We start from the raw sequence: 23,692 nt of genomic DNA on the forward strand, positions 1-23,692 counted from the left end.
TTATAAATTTGTTCCATTTCTCCAACAAAAAAAAAGTTATATCATCAACTGTTTTCAGACTTAAAGGTTTTAATAACACAGGAAATACAACTTTTTATATTTTAACTGTTGAGGTATACATTGCTATCAATGTTGTTTTTTTTTAATTTAACCAAGTGACAAACTGGGTTAAAACAGGACTCCATTTGTAAATGATCCATGTGCATAAATATAACCATCAACTGAATTCAACACCAACACACTCATCTTACCCTTTAAACTACTACTTCCTCCTAGCTCAACTTTCCATAATTCAAGATATGGGTCATTTTAAATGACTACCCCACTTAAGAACTCTTTTACTTCTAATTAATGCAATAGCAATGTAATCTTATCCTTTTAGACAGAGCAACATCATTAATTAGTAGGACAAAGCTTTCAGTCCTAAATCTAATTTTTTTTTTTTTTTTGTTAAAGTTCTACACATAAAATAATTCCTTACATAATTTGAACACAGACACATAAAACTTTATACATTTATCATTCTTTAAAAAAAAAATAATTTCAAGATAAATTTGTCAAAAACATTTAGGACCACAGGGCCATAATGGCAGCAGCCACATGTCCTGATTCTGAATTAGAAGCATAATGTTTTTTAAAAAGTCACTCAATTTGGGCCTAGTGTTTTTGAGTACCATATTGTCAATACTAAATCTGTAACTTGGTAATAAAAATTATTTCAAAAAGCTATTTTTAAGTAATATTGTGATACAAGGATGTATTTATAAGAGAAATATGATTAATTTTTAAATAGGAGCTAAACATATTACTGTTAGTTTTTCGTGTTTTATTATTTAAAAATAAAAAATGAACTAATTTAAATGAAACTAGAAAATTACATTCATAATAAAATTAAATATTTTAATGGAACAAGTAATGCATAATTATACAAATATTTGTTGCACAATGGAGCAAATTATTGTTATAAAAAGATGGTGTCATTTAAATCATACACATTTTAAAAAGCTAGCTTGTAGCACAGTCAACATCCCCATCTTTTGAGGCTTTCAGTCTTTTTATTTCTTGTAATAATCGTTTTTCAAACTCCACATAAGCAGCTGGCTTTTTATACTGGAAAATAAATAGCAATTACAAAATTAAAAAGACATTAAGTGGTAATGTTCTATAAATAGCTTTATTTGTTGAGGTATTGTATTTCATACACATTCCTTTTACCTGTTTGGTGCTTGGTAAGAATCGGTTTTGATTGATTAGTAAAAAGAATTGCAAGCTTTCTATTAAACCTTTGTATTTAATTTTAATTTCCACAAAAGGCTGCAGTCTATATATAAAGCATATAAAATAGACTTCCCTATTTGTTTTATTTTTAAGCATATTTTCATTCTTGTTCCCTGTAATAGGAACTAACCACAAGTATAAAGTTCACAAAAACAAAATTAAATGAATAATTCTTTGGTGCATAACATGCCATTGTGGACACAAAAAAGTTAACTAATAAAACCAAATTAATAATTTCATTTTTTTTCTCAAGAACATTTGTAGTGTGTGTGAAGAAATTTAATCTATATTATAAAGTAGAAAGTAAGGCTTATGTATGTATGTGCCGAATAGAAATCAAAACTGTTTGACCAATCTTAATAAAACTTGGCAGAAATGTTCCTTGGGTACTAACTTAGACCGTAGTGTATGTATTGTAGCCCTAAAACAAACTTAAGACCCTCAAAAAAAAAAAAGAAGACCAACTCTATGAAAGCATTATAACTTCATCGATCTAGGCTATGTTTACATGAAAAGATCCAAAGGATCTAGATCTAATTTTAAGAACTACACTTTGCGCAGATAGTTTTTTTACTTTGACACATTAAAATACAAAATATAGTCTATTGATTTCATTATTTAATAAGATTAAGCTTCAAATTTGTGTTTTAAAAGCATTTTTATATAAATTCGTTCCTTAGATCTGCAAATTTAGAATTCCTAATGTAGATTCTTTCAACCTACCTGATATAAATTGGAAAACACTAACCATAGATAAACTAAACACCAAAACCTTAAGGACATAAATGAGCTTTTCATAGAAACTTTACACAACCTAAGTTTAGATCAAATCATTAAAAAGCCAACTAGATTAAACAACACATTAGATCTCTTGTTAACCAACAGACCTGGATTAGTAGTTGATTATGAAATTATCCCTGGTCTATCAGACCATGAGATCATAAAAATACACAGTCAGATAAAAGCAGTAGCCAATACAAAACCCAAAAGAAAAATCTTACTCTGGAATAAATGTAACCTAACACAACTACACCAAGCTGCATTAAACTTTCAACAAACATTCTTATTAGAAAAAGACATTAACCAACCAGTCGATGACCTCTGGAATTTCATTAAAAACCATCTTAAAAGCATTATAGAAAATCATATACCAACTAAATACACATCAAACAAAATAAATAAATGCTGGTTTAATAATAGACTAAAGAAGCTTTGTAAACAGAAGGAAAACCTATATAGAAAATTTAAAGAAACTAATGCAGAAAGAGTTTACAAAAAGTATATAAAAATTAAACACTCAACACAAAAAGTAAGCAGACAGCTGCAGAGTGAATACATAAACAATGTAATATCTAAAGATAACAACAAAAACCTATGGTCATACATTAAGTCTAAGAAAATGGAAACAACAGGCATAGCGCCATTAAAAGATGAACTTAACATAATACATAATGATAATGAAACTAAAGCAAACATCCTAAACAAATACTTTGCATCAGCATTCTCAGCCCCAGGAGACAAAGACATATTACTGAATTTGAACCAAGTAAACAACATAGAAGATATAGTAGTACAAGAAAATGGAATTCAAAAACTATTAGCCAACACCAAACCAAATAAAGCTTCTGGACCTGATGGTATTCCAGCTAGATTACTCAAAGAACTAAGCAATGAGCTAGCCCCAGTGTTCAAAATACTCTTTCAGGCTTCACTTAACCAGGGCAGAGTACCAAAGGACTGGAAAGAAGCTAATGTCACCCCCCTATTTAAAAAAGGAGAAAAATCTGACCCAGGAAACTACAGACCAGTATCACTTACCAGCATCACATGTAAAATCCTAGAACACATAATATGTAGCAACATTATAAACCACATAGACAAACATAATGTCCTCACACCATACCAACATGGCTTTAGGAAATATAGATCATGTGAAACACAACTAATAGGACTAATTGATGATTTTTCAAAAGGTTTAGATAATAGTGAACAAATAGATGCTATCTTACTAGATTTTTCTAAGGCTTTTGACAAAGTTCACCACCATAGTTTGCTTAAAAAATTAAAATATTTCGGCATTAATGGTCCACTGCATCAGTGGATTAAAGATTTTCTGATAGGGAGAGAACAAACTGTAATAATAAATGGCTCTAAATCAACACCAATAACAGTAAACTCAGGTGTACCTCAAGGAACAGTCTTGGTTCCACTACTATTTTTAATTTACATAAATGATTTACCAAATTGCATTACTTCAGGAACAAAAGTCAGATTATTTGCAGACGATTGCATAATATATAGAACAATAAAAACAACACAAGACACAGATATTTTACAAAGAGAATTAGATGAATTACAGAAATGGGAATCAAATTGGAGCATGTCTTTCCACCCAGAAAATGTCAGTTGTTAAGAGTAACAAAAAAACTAAAACAAATTAATTCCACTTATCTTATTCATGGCAAACCAGTAACACAGACTAAAAACGCAAAATACCTAGGTGTTATAATAAATGAAAAACTATCATGGAATGCACATATTGATAAAACTACAAAAAAATCAAACAAAGCATTAGGATTTATTAAAAGAAATTTCTATAAATCAAATAAGAACATAAAACTAAAATGTTATTTAACCTTGGTTAGGCCAATAATAGAATATGCATCCTCTGTTTGGGACCCCTCAACTCAAGAAAACATTAAAAAACTGGGACACAAAATAGAGCAGTGAGATTCATAACAAACGAATATTCACATTTGACTAGAGTAACACCTTTAGTAAAATCACTAAATTTAGAAAGCCTTCAGGACAGAAGGCTCAAAAGTAAAGTAGCAATAATACATAAAACACTGAACCATAATCTTCAAATACAAAAACAAAATTTAATAAAATACTCTGAAAGACACAAAGATAAAGGCACATTCCTCGTCCCATATGCTAGGACAAATTTGTACAAACACTCCTTCTTCCCTAGTGCTATTAGAGCATGGAATGGGTTGCCTGAGCTAGCCAGGAAAACCAGTGACTTGGCTGAATTTAAGTCATTGGTTAATATGCATGACTAAATGCATGACGCATAGGACGTAATCATCTTCTTTTTTGAAGTAACGTCTGTATTATATAAGATAAGATTAGACATTTCACGAAATGTTACACATCTCTCTATTCCTAGGTCTAAAACTCTAATTCAACTGTAAGATGATAGAACTTCTCTTCGCAAAGATAGTTTTATAATAAAACACATGAACATATTATAGTCTATTAATTTCTTTTTTTTAATCAAATTAACATTCAAATTTATTTTTCTAAAGCATTTTTATATAGATCTACATTCGTTCGCCAATGTTTTCATAAAAAAATGAATTCAGGTCAATTAGCTATTTTTAGCTCCATTCATAATATCTTTTTATTCATGAATTCATGCATTCACTTTACTTATAACATTATTATTTTCTTTAATTGTTTCTAATGCACTATATCAGTGACCATATCAGCAATACTCAAATTAAGACAAGCGGGCAGTGGGTAATATCTGTCTAGTACAATATAAAATGTAAATCCCGTAGAATTTGATAATAAGAACAATTAGATCTAAATCTACATCTAGAATAAAAAACCCACCACAAGGTGTAAAAAAAAAAAGAAAAACAAAAAAGGGGAGAGAGGTGAGGTCCTAAGAGAAAGGGAATGAGAGAGAAAGAGCAGATCTACAGGAATACTAAATGTATAATTAAAATTCAAAAAATTGTCACAGTGAGAACAAGGGCCTATAAAAGGTCTGTTTTGTGGTAAGACATTTTGTGTACTACATTTTGTGTTGGTGAGACTATCTGATCTCCACAAGCTATAAATAATGGGAAAATAAGTTTAAGTGTGTATAAGGTGCATCACTTGATAAAAACCCATTGCAAACAATAGTGGACTATATTGCAAATAGTGGGGTCTCCTTCAAACTGTTCCTCTTGAAGAGAAAGGCCTAAATGAAAATTCAAGGGTCATCTAAAAAGGTGGCTATAACAAAGCAGGATAGGGGGTTCCAACCAAAAAGCAACATTTAGTAGCTTATATTAAATATTTCAAGCTGGATTTGAGAAGCCACAGAAAAGTCATGAATGAGTTTGTAAGTAGGAATAACTTTTTTGTTGTGGGATGGAGGGCAGGGTTGGGAGGAGTGATACTAGAATTCTTATGACCCAAAAGTATTTATGCTTGGGGGGGGGGAAAACATTATAAAAGGAATCATTCCAATTCAAGTGTGTAAAATAAAGGGGAGGTGGGGTTTCCAGAGAAAAAGAGAGAACAGGCTGTTCCATAACAGATATGAGAGAACAGGCTGTTCCATAACAGATATGAGAGAACATAACAGATATGAGAGAACAGGCTGTTCCATAACAGATATGAGAGAACAGGCTGTTCCATAACAGATATGAGAGAACATAACAGATATGAGAGAACAGGCTGTTCCATAACAGATATGAGAGAACAGGCTGTTCCATAACAGATATGAGAGAACATAACAGATATGAGAGAACATGCTGTTCCATAACAGATATGAAAGAACAGGCTGTTCCATAACAGATATGAGAGAACAGGCTGTTGCATAACAGATATGAGAGAACATAACAGATATGAGAGAACAGGCTGTTCCATAACAGATATGAGAAATCAGTGTTTAAAAAAGTTTAGGAAGTAAAGTATTGGATTGCCAAAAAAAAAAAGGGGCGTTTTCATGCAAAATAAACACTATATAGCCTAGGAACAAATCAACAGGCTTAGCCAGTGTGTAATGCTAGTATTTGTATAAAAGTAGTTTGAGCTAAAAATAATCTTTAAAACCTAGAACTATTATGAAGTTAAAAATAGCTAACAAAATCAGTAAGCATTTACAAGATTAGTTTATAATTAACTTTGCCATCACCTGCTGGTATGGTATACTTCACTGGCACAAAGACTTAGACTAAATAGACTAATTAAAAAAGCATCGAATATCACTTGAACACAGCTACCATCTCTTGAAGAGCTTTTTTATGAAAGATGCCTTTCCAAAACACTCACGATTCTTAAAGACAACCAGCACCCATTAAACCACTGTTACATAAGATCTGAATGAAGTGGTCGTTTTCTTTCCATTAGGACTAAAACAGAAAGATTTAAAAACTCCTTTATCCCACTTTCGATTAATGTGTTTACAAGATCATCTGTCATCATCGAGAAGTACATAGAAGTCAAATTCATAAAGCGCTGGTTGTGAATGTGTATGTGTTTCATGTGTGAATGTTGTTCGAAGTTTCATCTATATTGTTATTGTACAGTAGTTACGCTGAGGTTGTCAATTGTAGTCAAACTGAATTTCAAGTCCATTTGATTGGATCAATAAAAATTATATCTTATCTACAATTATAACTTACAGAAATAATTAGAGTATTATTTGCATGAGCCATTTCAATGACATCTTGTTGCAAAGGCAGCCCATATCTGGTTAAATCTGGTACCCCAAACATCTTGAAATACCTAAAATCACAATCATGTCAAATGTAAGAATCTATAACAAAGATTTCAAAATGTATTTGCACCAATGAATAGCTATAATAGCTATTCAGGCCAAATTCTCTCTATATATATATTTTTATTCTAAATAAGCATGGTGCTACTATTTCTAAAATCTATCTTGATAAATTTTGTCTTTATGGGTTAGTCCATGCTAATTATAACTTAACATGCTACTAGTCTGTTTTTAAGGGTTTATCCATGTTTGTACTCTTACAATCCTTCATTAGATTCTGCTTTTAAACATTAATCCATGTTGTACAAATCACTTTTTGCCCCTCTGTTCTATTGTCTTTGTAGTAGCAAAATATTAAGTCTATTTCCAATGTTACCCTATAACTAAGCTGGATGAAAATGGTATATGTGTCTTTAAAACTAATAAATTAAATAACAGATTGTCATCTTAAAAAGGTGCAGGTTGGTAATCATGGAAAGAAGAATATTTCAACAAGAAAGTGATTCAGTATATCTCTTATTATCTTTAAATAATATATTTTACATATTCAGTGTGTCTACATCTAAAAACTCCTGTAGGAGTGCTCCTCCTCCTCCCAAATAGTGGTAAGAATTAACAATGAACATGGATAAAAACTGCTTTTTTTTTAAAAATATTCAATAACATGTTTAACTCTTTGGGGGTGGGATCTCAGTTTTGATATTAATCAAATTTAGTGCTAGTCAATTCATTAAGATACAACCCTAGCCAGTTATCTTATCTAAATACTCACATTTATGTAAAGCTAGTTAACTTATCAAGATACTAAAAACATAGCGAGATTTATGTAGACCTAGTTAACTTATCAAAATATTATGAATATAGTAAAATTTAAATAGTGCTATTTAATTAATCAAGAAACTAACAATATAGAAAGATTTATGTAGCACTAGTGAACTTAACAAGATGAAAACATTCATGTGCAGCTATTTAAGTTATCAAGATAAGATTTATGTAATGCTATTTAACTGTAGAGACCCATGCCTTCTAACCATTGTCAAAAATACAAGTTAAAGACTCTAGGGCCATATCATAAAGGCAGACAATAGAAGTAATGAGAAGACAACATCCAAGAATGGACAGGCAAAAGACAGAGAGGAATCATCATCATCAAACTCCATTAGAGTGAGGGCTTGAGAGGCTCAAATCCTCTCTTGCAAAAGCCCTGGACAGAAACCCTGAGAGGAATAGAAAGTGAAAGTCAACAGATCATGTGTGATGCCCCAACAGTCCAAAAGACTAAGGACAGGTGATGGTGAAGTTAAATTATCAGTATACCAGTACTAAAATTAATGTAAAGCTACCAATACTAAGACTAATGTAAAGCTAGTTATCTTATTAAGATACTATGATTAATGAAGAGCTAGTACACTTAGACCTAAATGATTCATTTAAATAATGTTTGTTGAAAGCTTTACTTTTTATTGACTGTGGATAATACTATTTGTCCTTCTTGAGGTTTTGTCACAATTTTATAATTCTCCAAAGGATATGGAAGATTTCTGATTCTCCATTGAAAATGTGATTTTGTATCCTTACGGATGAATACAGGCTGAAAAAAAAATTAGCTAATGAAATTAAAACAACAATCGTAAGTAAGAAAAAAAAAAGAATCATACAGGGTATTGAATAAACTATGAATTTGACAATCTTATAAATGAAACTGAATTAACATCAGATATTAATTTTACTTATTAAAAAAAAAAATTAAACTATACTTACATTAGCATTACTCTCTACCAAACCATCTATTTCAAAGTTTAATGAAGAAGATTGCTCACCAACTTCAATTTCCCATTTGCCAACATTTCCTAAAGTGCCTTTTTTTCTCCACTTTCGCACTGAAAAGGAAATTTTTATTTCTTTAGCTTAAATATTTCTGTAATAATTTCAAGTCCAGATTTTTTAAATTTAAATAAAAATTTAAATGCTTGCAGTAGATTGCCATTTTATCTGTTGAAATTACTTTCTGATAAGTAAAGCTAATTTCCTTGCTGAATATTGAGACAGCTTGCCACCGATGTGCTGAACGGCAAACAGTGATCTCAATCTAAATAGGCAGTTGCTTAATATAGAAAAGGTAGTCATGCTGCTGTGGTCAATGATATGAGCTCACTAAAACAAAACACCAATCATTTTACTTTTCTATAACAGGCATCGAGACATCTTACAGCGGGGTGGACTTTGAGATGTTTTGGAACCCATAAAAAAAATATTATCAAAATTTAATTTGTGTCCCTTGGTTAAAAAGCCTTCTGCCAACATGATAAACCATATATTAGGAGAGCTCAGTATAAACACAAACTGCATTAACTTATCTCCTCACTCAGGCAGATTTTCTATTGGAAGTTTAATGAACTCAGGAACTAAAACTATTTTTACCCACCCTAAGTAATAAGTAAAACTTCCAAGTCTGAGATTTTTTTGTAATGCTAGAAGAATTCTCAAATGTTTGTTTCTAAAAGTTAAAAAGAGAAAATTAGACAAAAGGGAAATGTTTATTTCCATGATTTGAAAACAAAAACAAAACTTACATAATAATTCATCTGTATTTACATCATACTCTTCAATCAGCTCTGCGCCATCAGAGAATGTAAAGTGCACTTTTCTTTTATCTAGATATGGCACAATAAGAAGAAAGATAATTTAATAGTAGATGCACTTCTCATTAACCTTAGGACTTGAAGCCTTATTATTATTATAGCCAGTGGTGTGCTACTGTTGATGTGGTTACTTAGTTCACTCAACTCTAGGCTAAACTGAAGACTCTTATGAACTGCATTATGATAGCCAGTGGTGTGCTACTGTTGATGTGGTTACTTAGTTCACTCAACTCTAGGCTAAACTGAAGACTCTTATGAACTCCATTATGATAGCCAGTGGTGTGCTACTGTTGATGTGGTTACTTAGTTCACTCAACTCTAGGCTAAACTGAAGACTCTTATGAACTGCATTATGATAGCCAGTGGTGTGCTACTGTTGATGTGGTTACTTAGTTCACTCAACTCTAGGCTAAACTGAAGACTCTTATGAACTGCATTATGATAGCCAGTGGTGTGCTACTGTTGATGTGGTTACTTAGTTCACTCAACTCTAGGCTAAACTGAAGACTCTTATGAACTGCATTATTATAGCCAGTGGTGTGCTACTGTTGATGTGGTTACTTAGTTCACTCAACTCTAGGCTAAACTGAAGACTCTTATGAACTGCATTATTATAGCCAGTGGTGTGCTACTGTTGATGTGGTTACTTAGTTCACTCAACTCTAGGCTAAACTGAAGACTCTTATGAACTGCATTAGTATAGCCAGTGGTGTGCTACTGTTGATGTGGTTACTTAGTTCACTCAACTCTAGGCTAAACTGAAGACTCTTATGAACTGCATTAGTATAGCCAGTGGTGTGCTACTGTTGATGTGGTTACTTAGTTCACTCAACTCTAGGCTAAACTGAAGACTCTTATGAACTGCATTAGTATAGTATGAGAAGAAAATCTAATTAAACAGCCAGAACTCACAAAGATAAAAATTAAAAAAAATTAGTTCTTTTATAAAATTACTTTTGATAATGCCTATGAATAAATGCACCATTAATCTCTAATTTAAATGAAAGTGCAGTAAGGAGAAATCTTTCTAGAAGGAACTTTTTTAAATATTATAAGTTTTTAAACAATTAGAGTATTAAATTACATAAAGATTTTTGGAATTTTAATTTATGAATAGATGAACTATCATGCTTAGAATGGAAATTATTTACTTAAAACCACCAGCTAGCAATCTTCATCTCTAGATCATGGGAATCGAAATTTAAGAATGATGTTTTAGTTTGCTAAAGCAAGTTAGCAGAAATTAGATAAGAAATAACTATCATGAGGATTTGTGAAGTAATATGGAAAATGTCTGGTCAAAGCAAGATAGCTACAAGTGAAAAGATATATAATAATGTTTGATGAAGATGCCCATCAGACACAAGAGGAACCATTACTATTGTCCATATGATCTAAAATGGAATAGGAAGGGCATGACTCCTTTACCTGTGATACCCCTGCCCCTCCTGACAAAAATATATTGTTTTTGACCCTCTTTACTACGAGGGAGGGGGGGGTGCTTTTAAATTCCCACAGCATTGTACAAATGGTTTTCCTAATTTAACAAAAAAAAAAGAGAGACTTAAAGACATATAATAATAATAAGGCTTGTCTTCGAGTCTCAAGATTAATGAGGAATGTAGCTGTGACCTACATATTTTACCACACCCAGGACAAGCACAACCATTGTCTGCCAGTGGTCGACTAAGACATTTAATAAGCTCATTAAAGAGTGGGGAAACTATAGTAAGCTTTATCGAGTATCCAGTGTGCAGTATAAAAAATTTAGAAAAAGTATATAAATTCTATGCACTTTTTAGCACTAAGAAATCAAATTTTCTCAAATCATCCATTTATAACTCAAATTTTATTTTATTTAGTTGGCAACATTGAAGCTCAATTTAGTGACCTTGACATTGTTTAGCTTATCTTGAAAATCTCCCACTGAAACATTTTTGCACCTTTTCTTTGCATTTATATTTACATGTTTGGAATCCAAATGTACATATAATGAATGTTTTTTTTAAGTTAGTCTGTTTAGTTGGGTTTGGTTTATTTCAGAAATACTTTTTGGTTGTTAATTTTTAAATCTTTTGTATAAATGTTTTTTTGTAAAGTTAGTAGTGGAATGACATCAGTATATATATACTAAATGGATTTACTTAGAAAATGAAATGATGTATCTTAATAGAATTTTTTTAATTTTGTAGCATTGTTATTGATGTTTTCTTTACTTGGTTAATACCAGTACTCGAAAATGGATTTATAACTAGAGTATAAAATTGATCCCCTTGAAAAATAAATGTAATGCGATCTAGCTTCTTCTTAGCAATCATAATTTACAAATACAAAAACACAACCTAATAAAATACTCAGAAAGACACAAAGATAAAGGCACATTTTTTACTCCATATGCTCTGACAAATTTGTATTGCTTCTTCTTACCTAGTGCCATTATGGAATGGGTTGCCAAAATCATCCAGGAAAACCAATAAAATAGCAGAGTTTAATATTAGCTTAACAAGTAACCAGATCTCAGTTAAGCCTTCTGAAGGCAACTAATAGATCTATATTAGCACTAGACCAGATTTTAAGTCTTGAAAACTAAATCTAGATTTATTACATCTGTGTCTATATTATCAGAGATGCATACATGCCAAGAGGGAAATGTGTATTTTGAGTGGCAAATGTGTATTTTCCTAACTATAAAGAAATATACTCATTCAAGCACGTAATATACACGAAATGCAGCAATGCTAAAGCTACCACAGCATAAAGTTATGTAAGACATTTTGTACATTTGTCAAAATATTTACACTTTTTGTCTTTGTAAAATATGTTAGAATGATGCATTTATTGTCACTTGGAAATGATTTTATGATCATAATGCCTCTAGTGTATTCCACATTCCATAATAGCGGCAACAGAAAATTCATTCAAAAGAATGGGAATTTTATTACAAGTGAAATTAGACTTAAACCAGATAATGTGCAAGAACTCCTTTTTTTTGTTTTTTGCTTTAGATGGAGAAAGGCGAATTTTCAGATGATAAACCATACTTGCGTATTATCATGTCCAATTGCATACTAAATACGCAAGATGCGTACTTGTAGGCAACTCTGATATTATACTTTAAAATTTTCATTTTTAGATTAATACTAATTTAGTAAATACATCTAGATCTAGATTTTTTATGTCATTACTGTCAGGTGATTTGGCAGAATTTAAGTCATTGGTTAATATGCATGACTAAATGCATGATGCATAGGACGTAATCATCTTCTTTTTTGAAGTAACGTCTGTATTATATAAGATAGGTTCAAAGTCAGTCAAGACATAACATTATGATAATGGACTTAGATCTATATTTTTAGCAGCATAATCATCATGAGCATGGGTCACATGACTGTGTGTAGTGTGTCACTGAGTCTCACTGCTGTCAGCACAATATGGTGAAGAATAAATATATTTATAATATAGGTTAACTTATTATACTATATAATAGTCGTTAAATAGATAATAGTAAGTCAGTAAGTAATAATATTTTTTTATTAATAAACATTTTTTTAGTTTAGTTTTACTTAATTATTAATGGCGGTTGAGACCTAGACTCTAGATCTAATAATACTATTAATGTGTTTTATAGGTTTAGTTAAGTCCATATCTTTGTTTAAAAAAAAAACACTATATTTTACTATCTTGAACTATGCAGGTTTTCTGAGAAGACGACAGCTTTTTTATCCACGCTTCCGCCATGTTGTTTGTTAGTTACAGGCTAAATTTGTCTTTAGAAGAAGAAAACTTCTAGGCCTAGTTATCGCTCCTGCTTTCCGACTTCCCATCGTATCATATCTATAGTCTATAGGCTATATTTTTTTAAAAAGTATATAATTATCTAGTCTATATTCAGAAAAAAAAAACAGATAAAGATCTACAATCTACAATACGTCTCAGAAGCTTCATCGTATCCGCCATCTCCACTAAGTCGTCTAAGTCTAGCTAGATTCTAGAATTAGATCCCATTGCCAATGCCCAATGCTAAAATTAAATTAATAATCAATAAACTGCAAGAAAATAGAAAAGAATGGAAATTCAATAATAGTTTGAGGGCAGAATCCTATGACTTAAAAATCTAAAAAGCTGCCATGTGCCTGATAGTAATATAGAGTCTATTTAGATTATTATTAGATCTACTTCTAATAATGAATAAAATTATAGCAATATATATAGTATAATAGATTAATTAGAAATAGATTTAGATACCTAGATGTAAAACTATACATTCTATCTACTCTACATTAGAATATCGAGATTTTATATTTAGACTTTATTAGTTTATATTAGTTATATTTAGGTCATATAAATCCAAAATGATAGTCATCTTTTATTCGTTAGTAAATATTTCACTAAACATCTAAATCTATAATTAAAATCTATAATCTAAATATTAATTTTGTATTGTACATTTAAAAAGATCTATCAGTCAGATGTTGAGGTCCACTAAGGTGATGGTAATGGTATTTTTTTGTTGTATGCTCAACTCAAACTTAGACGATTGATCCAAAACCAGAGGGCCTTCCAGTTTTTCTGTTGTGACGTCACTTCGACCATCTTCTAGACTAGGCTTGGTCTAACAGTAGTTAACAGGCAGTACACACTGACACAGGATCAAGTCTTTTAGTTTTATCCTTCGGTTTGCAGGTGTGTGAAAGTTTATGAGTGCACTGTACTTCACTGTAGGATAACGGTCTTTCAAATTTGAGTGTATTATTCGTAGGATTTAAGGTAGGATAACATATGATTAAGACAATTAAGTCTAGATCTAGATCTAAGTCATTATCATTGATATCAAGGTATCAATTATCAAGAAGAAGTCTAAGAAGAAAGAAGTCAATACAATAGTGACTAGTCAATTAAGTCAATACTATAGTTATAGAGAATATAGATGAGATCTAGACTACTTTTTATAGATCTAGTCACTAGTGTATTAGATCTAGTATTAGTCTTAGTCTTTGAATAGTAAAATTAAAAATAGTTAGAGATCTACATCTAGATTCTAGATCTAGTTACTCAATAGTAAAATCACTGACTAAGTCTAAGTCTAAGTAAGTTGACTAAGAATCGAGTCTAGATTCTAGATCTAATCCTCTATAAAAAGTAAATTTTATACTATTTATAGATTCTAGATCTAATTAGATTTAGTATAATAAAATATAGATCTAGATCTAGACAATCTAGTGTATTATTTTTAACATACTCATCATGAATGATCATGATACTGTTACTATTGTAGATGAACATGATGTCATTAGATCTAGTCAATCTAGATCTAGATCTACACTACAATACTACAGTCTACACAGTACACTTGAATTTATTAATTTATTACTTCGACTATCTTATCTTATTAAAGGGAAACTCCGAAGGTTTTTCAAATTTGAGTTATTAACATATTTGAATTCTGTGTAAAAAGTTGTAATAGTAAACATTTTACCTTTTTTTTTTAAATGCTTAGAAACATTTATTTAATAAATTAGACAGTAAATTCTTGACATCTCAAAAAAAACAGGGTGCTTTGAGATTTTGTTTTTAGGTTAGTCATACGTCACTTCCATCAACAATACTGAAAAGGAAACTTAACCAATCGTATCACTTCATTCTTACAGGCTCAAACTCTTGGGCTTAGTGACGGCCTATTCCAGAGCTATGGTACAGTTATAAATACATGTATAGCCTATAGGTAGATCTAAAAGCATTAGGATAACCGGATAACCAACTTGAGAAAAAAAGTAACATTTTCATCTAAGCCTCTCCCTTTCCCAAGAAGTAAATAGATCGTGTGTCTGACTGATTCGAACAAACTGATCAGTGTAGGGCTAGTCGAGACTATGTGTAGTCAGTCATGACAAGACAACCAAGCGATAGTGTTTGTTGTGTGTTGAGTGCTCTGACGAGAAAATACAGACTGCCGTGGTTTTAATACGCATTTTTCTTTGCTTACAAGATCCTAGATCTAACTGCATATATATATATATATATATAGACGAAAATATATTTCTTTTACGAGAATGTTAACTTTGCTGTATGGTCTCCCGTTATACAATTTATAAGTCAATAAATATATTAAATTAGTAGGCTAGTGTGACGTCACATAGAAACCCGGTGAATGTCTGACTGTTTTGGATGCGCAGGAAAATTAGGACAGAAAAACATCAATTACTGCAGGGAAGAAGAGGAAACCATGCCTCATATTCTGTTTGATTGCCCCAGACTGATCTCTATCTCGACAGGTCTGGGGAAACCACAAATTCTCGACCTGTATGGCGACATTTATGCACTATGCAAGACAGCAGGGTTTCTGTCCAGGGTTTTGCACTAGAGGATTTGAGCCTCTCAAGCCCTCACTCAAATGGAGTTTGATGATGATGATAGATAGATTTAGAGTCTAGAGAGATATTAATTATTATATTAGACTAGCACTAGATCTAGAATAAATATACACACTATTAATAATTTAAATATTTAGAGAGAGACTTAGAGTTAGAGAGACTCTAGATTCTAGATTTAATAGATTCATTGGCCTCCTTCAGTCGTAGAACGACTATGGTTCATCTCAGAGCACACTTCCTCATGTGGCTATGGAGCCCTATTTTGGAGAGACACTCCCGTCCACAGATAGTGCAGGTTAAGGTGGCTTTTGCTTCGGTGGTAGAGGAACTGGCCATTTTTCGGATTGTGCGTTTTTCTTCCTGAGCTGAGACCCATGTACTTTCACTGTCCATAGCTTTCTTGGTCACTGTCTCTCTCCACCTGTTGCGGTCTAGAGCTATGTCTTCCTAATTGTCAGTATTGATGTTCACTGATTTGAGGTCACGTTTTATTACATCTATGTAACGGCGGTGGGGGCGACCAGTTTTTCTTGTGCCAGTTGCGAGTTGACCATAGAGGATGACTTTCGGGATGCGCTTGTCCTCCATCTGGCAAACATGTCCAAGCCAGCGCAAACGGCGTTGTCTGAGGGCTGTAAAGATGCTGGGAATACCTGATCGCGCAAGGATCTCAGTATTGCACACTTTTTCTTTCCATGTGACATTCAAGATCCTATGGAGACATCTCAAATGGAACGAGTTCAGTTTTTTCTCTTGCTTTGCGTAGGTGGTTCATGATTCACTGCCATACAGCAGTGTACTCATAACGCATGCCTTCTAGACTTCCATTTTGGTCACCATAGTTAGCTTATGATTTTCCCAAACTCTTGATCTGAGTCTAGCGAATGTCGAGGCAGCCTTCCCTATGCGTTTTTTCATTTCCTCTTCTAGAGACAGGTCATCTGTAATTGTGGATCCCAGATAGTAGAATTCGTTTACGGCGTCCAGCTTGTTATCGTCTATGAGGATGGAGGGTGGTGCTGTAGCAGGTGGTCCCATAACATTTGTTTTCCTTGTGCTAATAATCAAGCCATATTCTTTACAGGCCTGAGAGAAGCGGGACATTAGTGACTGAAGTTCCTCTTGCGTGTGTGCCACTACCGCTGCATCATCCGCGAATCGCATATCTCTTATGAGGGTGGCTCTGATTTTAGTTTTGGCCCTCAGTCTGGCAATATTTAGGAGATAGATGCCTTCAGGGGATTTGTCAAATGTGTTGTGGATTAGCAGTGAAAATAGTATTCCAAAGAGGGTTGGGGCCAGGACACATTCTTGTTTAACTCCGCTGTTTATACTGAAACTTTCAGAGCTGGCACCGTTGAATTGCAATAATAGATTCATAGATCTAATAACTAATTAATTTCTAATTAGATTAATTAGATCTAGTCTACTGTTACTGAGTTACTGTATATATATAGTATCATGTTTTAATTCTAGTGTAGTCAGTGTAGACCCTTGTAGATAATCATCATGATACTGCATCATTCGTATTGCATCATTTGTAGTGTAGATCTAGACCTAGAGAGTCTAGACTAGTCACTAGATCTTGATGTATATATTATAGACTGAAATATTGAGTAACAAGTCCTTGTTTATGAGAATTGGTCTGGTTTCCGAACATGACAGTGACAAGGAAATTATACTTTTAAATCCCTTAAAATAAAATGGCCAGCATTACAAATATCATCATCTGTCCCTTGACTGTCGCTGTAGGGGTGCTGAGACTGTTCATGTAACCAAATTGCTCCATTATTCCCAGTCATTAGCTGTACTTAGTAGGATATCAAGAGAGAGGCTGGTTCTTACCTTCATAACATTTATCCACCTAGGGGATATGGGGGATGTACAGAAAACCTTCATGCCAAGCATTTCCTACTGTCTGAGCTGCAGAAATACCTTCTTTTGGTGTCTGTAGCACGTCAAAGTAAGTCAAAAAAGGAGGGAGTCGTGATAATGAAAAGCGAGGCACCTCTGTAATGAGTATGATCTTTTATAAAATTATCTTTGTAACATCTTGTTGTCTGCATGTTTTAGTTAAATGCATAGGTGGTCAACAGAATGATTTTACAGTGCTTTGGAGAAATTTGCCCATTTCAACATGAGAAAGAATTGTGTCTGTCAGGTATAAATGTCGTCTTCAAAATAATGTTTAAAGGGAGTTTTGTTATCTTGTTGCAGACGCCTCTAGTGATTATGTGGTATAAAAGATATATGTGTAGAATTGCAAACCATTTAGTAAAGGTTAAAATTTTGTAATTGAGATTGATATTGAAAATCTATTTTTTGTTTTCTTTACTGTGCTCAGTATATGTGCCAAGGCACTTAAGGTCCAAAAACTTGCTCTTTTATTTTGAAATTAACATGTATGTCTCTGTGCTTTTACTATATCATAATCACAAAATATCTAAACAGATACACATGCTTTGCATTGATGAAGAAGATACAAATATATATGTGTCAATTAAATAATGCAACTTGAAAGAAATATTAACATTTAATAAGATTTATTTTTTATTGAACTTTTTTTTTAACCTCTCAAAAGAATGGTCTTATTATATACTATATCCACTCCCCATCTTTTGGGCCCATGAATTTTAGCCATTTAGGATAAAAATACCTTTGTTATAAATGCTCTTTTCGTGGAACTTTCTGATAGGAACACTGGGACACTCCATAAAGTCCTCCCCATAAACACACATTCTCCTTTTCTTCTGTTGTCCAGTGGTTGTACTAAACCTTTATTGATAAAATACCTTTGTTTTGCCTCCTTCATAGCTGCTCCTTATTCACATGTAATACATGAACATATTTCTTGAACCAATCTTTAAAAAATCTAGTTCAGAAGAAATCGAGCTGAAAGTGTCTTTATCACATTTGATCGTTAGAAAGGTTTGTATCCAACCACCAGGCATTGACCGGAGCTTTTCACCTCTAGTCTTCTGAGGGTTCCCAATGATCTAGACCATGGGCATATCGTACCCTAAATGTGGTGCACAGTGCGTCTTTCCCCTCTCTATAAGTGGGGAATCACCTCATATTCCTATATTATAACCGCTACAATTCCATGAAAGAACTGCCACTCCTATTGCTCTTATTATGAAGGCCCTTTTCATGGAATGGTGTGGCAGACTTTTTAAACTGGGTTATCTATTTGTTCCATCCCCACCCAGTGTGAGATTTATTTTTTTAAAGTTCACCCAAGGTAGTCTGGAAGAGGCCTTGTTGGCTTTATCCCATCAGATGTAGCAGATCAATAATAAAGCATCTTTATATGTTTGTTATTTTTGTTTTGTTTTGTTGTTTTCATCACCTCATGGAATAGTCTGAGATGGACACTCTTTACCAAAATTTGTACACTGCCGACACAATACTTTGGCCCATAAGGATAAAATATTTCCAATTTGCTACCTCCTTTTTTTTTTCTACAAATACTTTTTTTTTTTTAAAGGAAAGCAATTTGGAATCTTAAATGTTATTAATAACCTGTTTATGATATAAATGTACATTTTATATGTTTTCATTACCATATATGCCTGCAGTAGTTTAAAGACCATTAAATAATAGACATACTTATTTCAGCAAAATAAAGAATATTCATTTAGATCTACAATTTAGGAAAGTATGCAGTTATAAAAACAAAAGTGCATCTAAGAAGAATATTATACCAGAGGGCAAGAATATTTAGAATTTATAGTAAGTAGCGGTCAAGAATATTTTTTAAAGATGTATAACATTATTGTTATTGTTATACATAAAATAAGTTAAGAAACAGTTGTAATAAAGCATCGCCCAGGAGAAATGTATTATGTTTTTCGTGTGGGTCTTAGTTAATTGAAAATGAACGTATTCTTATGGAGAGCCAATGGTGGGGTGGGGGGGGCATGTCATGGCATTAATGTCAGGCTCCACCGTGAACCCTGTCTAAGAATCTAGGTGGCAAATGCTGATTGAGGGCCCCACCCCGCATGTCTACATGAATGAAGTCTGTCATTCTAGTTCTCCGCTATTTCTTGAATTTTTTTTTCTTTGTTTCGACGCGTTTTCCTTTTCCACCCCCAGTTTCCTCCCAATTTAACAGTGATACATAGGTCTGACGTAAGAGCTGAGACACCCCTTCACACACACGGGGGCATCACTCTCCATTATATAGGCCTACATGTTCAGTGGATCAAAAGTGGCTTGCTAGGTGCTCCTCGTGCATACTTGAGGCTCGCGCTTTTTCCCACGCTTCTAACTTTTCCTGTGATTGCAGTGTGGAATGTGCCCCCCCCCCCCCAACCCCCGGTTCTTTTTTTTCCCATATTCATCACAAAAGTTGTTTTTTTTTTCCTTGAACATCCTTTACTTACCTGGCTGAACTTTTTTATCTTAACGACTCTTCTTTACTTTAGAGGTAGGCGGTGTTAAAACAGATAGTCGCATCTATCGGGAAAAAAAAAAGGTAACACACATTGCCTCTTGGAGTTTAGTGAAGAATCGTTGCCATATTGTCTATGATGTAATTTTTTTTTTGTGTGCTTGTTTTCATGTTGCGGTTATTACATCTTTAAATACCATTGATATTTACTTTTTGATGAATCTACATTATATAATACTTGTGGCTATCGCTTGTAAAATCACAAGGCGGAATATACTAGTCACTAGTCCATCTAGTTTAGAGGCATCGCAGTTCACACACATTTAAATAGCAATAGATTTACATTAAGTACAACTTATAAATAGGGCTTTGTCTTAAATTCATCAGATTTTTTTACAGTGATACTAAAAGGATTGCGATCTGTAGAAGTTGGCTTATGTTTGTACTATCCTCAGAAAGCGAAGTCCTTACGTCTATAATAACAACTGTGCACACAGCTGATTGATGCCACAGCTGCCACTTGTCTACTTCAAAGACATCCATACCGCAGACGACCTTGAAATTTGTAAAATTACCTTTAGCCACAGTTCTCTAAACTTTCAAGTGAAGAATTTATGTCCCCTTCTAAACAAGTGTAGAACCAAATACATGTCCCGTGTTTTTTTTTTAATGCACTTTGCAGATCAAGAAATTGCTGAAAAACTGGTCATTAGTTGTTTTTTTAATCGACTCTTTTTTTTTTCCTCATTCATTCTACTTAAGAGCTTTTTGCAAAGTAAAAAAAACACGTATACATTTATCGTATATCACATATGTATTACTACAATTAGACTTATATATCATTAATAAAAGAAACAGGATCAACGTTTTGGTACAAGTTTCAAAATTTGCTAGCCTGTAGGCGTTTTAAGACAATTAGACTTATTTCTATACAATAGAGCACTATTTCGTTTGCTGGTACATGTTTCTCGTTCAACATTAATCCTTAAGTGTACGTATAAGTTCAGATTTAAACCACGTTGTTACCATAGGAACCTATGCTTTGAGTCTTAGCCTTCAATTCAATGTAAACTAAGCTGGAGGCCTTATCTTGTACTAGCCCTAACCCTCCCTGATTGTTCACCATATATGAGTATATTCTGTTGAAGTAGCTTTGTTGTTGTTTTTTTTTTCTCTTACTTTTGTGATAAAGAAATGCTTTGTCTTAATTGAATTTGAATTCCGTGTTTCTCCAGGTGATTTCCTTCCACATACATTTTTGTGTTGTTAGTTGTTTCATTTTCTTGAGTAGTTGATAATAAATCGCTGAAGTGTTGTGCCTAATCTTTTGATCTCTTATGATAAGAGGGAGGGGGTGGAAGGCTTTGTTCAATTCTCGAGTTTAATGTAGACATTGTTGTCCGAGAGATGATGTGTTTCTTCTCACTTGACGCAGTGCGAAGGCGTGATATAGATCTGAAGATTTCACTTGTTTGTGCTAGTGAGTAAATTGAAACTTGGTCATTGATGTTTAGCCAGACCAAAGCTAGACTTGTATTCGGCTGTCTTCGTGAAGTAATACATTGGTAGGCCAGACTGAAATGATCTTAGACCTGCCATTTGAAACTTAAAACCACTTCTAATATTGCTTAATTAGGATCTTCATTTTCTGTTTTCTGATTTTTTAGGATTACAAGTTTGCATGTCTGCTTATTATTTGTTCAATTCAATATATTCCTATTTCTCTCTCTCTCCCTCTCTCTCTTTCTCTTCCCCCTACCCGCCTCTCTCTCATTTTCCTTCCTGTTCTTTTTTCTCTCTTTCCTAAACTTGAATGTTCTTTGTATCACTTCTCTCAATCACTTCTTGATCAGTTCTACAATTCGTTTTTGAATAGAAATATAATAAAGCTGTTCCCCACAGTTTTCTTTCTGTATTCTATCCAGCATGTTGTTGTTTTTTAAATCAACTATAGCTAAACAAATGTTTTGTAAATAGTCACTGTGAAGTCCTGCGGCAGAGTACTTAATTCGTTGTTAACTCTCCTTGATTGATGGCTTGAGCACCTGCTCCTTAAAATGAGCATTATTTTTTTTTTTTCCAGTTCACAAATAATAAGTCTTTCGCTATTTGTTGAGAAAAATTATGGCAGGCAAATACACATTCAGATATTAATACATTATACAAAATGTTATATACTAACATAATCACGTATCATAAATTAAAGACACAAATATGCTAAAATATTTATATTAATAAAATCTGGATTATATTTTTTTTATTTACGATAGTGTTTACACAAAAATACACATTGTGAGGGCCACATGTTCCTTAATACGGTAAGCAAACTGAAGTCAACCTCTAGTCAACACCAAAGTTGACTGACATAGAAACACAATTGTGGTAATAAAGGGACCCAGAGCTCCAAAACGTTTTATTTTCTGCTCTCTAAATCTATTTGTAACGTTAGGTGTGAGGTTGCGTTAGCCTTTGAGTGGATTGGGTCTTATTGTTTGTTATCTTCAATGTTAAACTAGCTGTCTACTTTTTTGGGACATGACTTGCGACTTGATCAAGTTAATATCGCTCTATATTAGTCGTTACCTTTACATAGGAATGGAGGATTTCTTTACACTAACGGCTGCAATGCATATTGACTTTGTTGTGTTCCCGACTCTCAAATTTTAGAGGAGGGAACTTCCAGAAATAGTTGCTTCCACCCAAACATTGGTTTAAATATTTGCCCCTGTAAAATCTGGAGTTTGTTAGACCTTATTTCTGAACGCAGGTTTGGCAAAGTGTCAAGACTACTTAGATCTATATCAGGCACGGTGTCAATCGCAGTAGACTCTCGATAGCATAGACACAAACCGGCTCGTTGATGGCCCCTGCCACGGGCTCGTTTTGTACTTGGGAAAGAGTTGAATCATTGGCCGTTAACTTGAAAATAGTTTATTTTCTTCCAGTTATTTAAGAGGTCTTAGTTATAGGTAGTCAGAACAGCTTGACTCAGGCAGATAGTTTACATTGAATACGAAATACTTTGGCTTCTAACAACTTTGTCAGGTAAGATCCATAGGTGCTAATAGTATTTAAAAAAAAAAAAAACATTTAAAAGATAGTTTGTAGTTAGTATCACATTATAACTCATTATCACTCATATATTATTGGCCTAGTATCAGATGATAATACTACATATTACTAATATACTACATATTAGACTATCACTCGATATTATAGTTAGTATCAGATATATATTACAGTAAATGTCAGATTATCTTTTGTATATTATTGTTAGTGTCAGGTTATATATTATTGTAAATGTCAGATTTTCCTTCGTATACTATAGTTAATATCAGATATATATTATAGCAAATGTCATATTATCTTTTGTATATTATTGTTAGTGTCATTATAGTAAATGTCAGATGATCACTCGCATATCGTAGTTAGTATGACACATTATTTCATCGTGCTTCATGGGTTATCTTGGTCCTAATTTTTAATTTTCCTTTCTCCCATA

At 32.9% G+C, this 23,692-nt stretch overlaps 2 protein-coding genes across 9 annotated transcripts in view; one reads left to right on the plus strand and one right to left on the minus strand.

Moving 5' to 3' along the window:
* Positions 1-879: 879 nt before the first annotated feature.
* Positions 880-18,547, minus strand: LOC106079111 (protein DPCD-like). Of its 4 annotated transcripts, none has more exons than XM_056033093.1 (6): positions 18,451-18,547; positions 9,355-9,435; positions 8,543-8,661; positions 8,239-8,372; positions 6,687-6,789; positions 880-1,110 (listed from the first exon to the last, which is right to left on the minus strand). In XM_056033093.1, exons 1-6 carry the CDS (start codon positions 18,530-18,532, stop codon positions 1,006-1,008), a joined length of 624 nt encoding a protein of 207 aa, XP_055889068.1. In that variant the 5' UTR covers positions 18,533-18,547; the 3' UTR covers positions 880-1,005. The 4 variants fall into 4 exon arrangements, with proteins under 4 accessions (XP_055889068.1, XP_055889086.1, XP_013095691.2 ...); XM_056033111.1 differs by lacking the exon at positions 18,451-18,547 and adding an exon at positions 13,353-13,395; XM_013240237.2 differs by lacking the exon at positions 18,451-18,547 and adding an exon at positions 13,101-13,256.
* The window catches only part of LOC106079109 (protein FAM53A-like), a 36,105-nt gene continuing 26,262 nt past the window's right edge, over positions 13,850-23,692 (plus strand). Inside the window, exon 1 of one of the 5 annotated variants that reach the window (XM_056033056.1) lies at positions 13,850-14,190. The gene's annotated coding sequence lies outside the window, so the exon portion shown is untranslated. Of the gene's footprint in view, positions 14,191-19,429; positions 19,527-22,649; positions 23,236-23,692 lie in introns of those variants that run through there. The other 4 variants (XM_056033018.1, XM_056033035.1, XM_056033051.1 and 1 more) reach the window with 4 other exon arrangements.

Source organism: Biomphalaria glabrata, chromosome 1 (assembly GCF_947242115.1).
Source record: "Biomphalaria glabrata chromosome 1, xgBioGlab47.1, whole genome shotgun sequence".
Lineage (NCBI taxonomy): Eukaryota > Metazoa > Mollusca > Gastropoda > Planorbidae > Biomphalaria > Biomphalaria glabrata.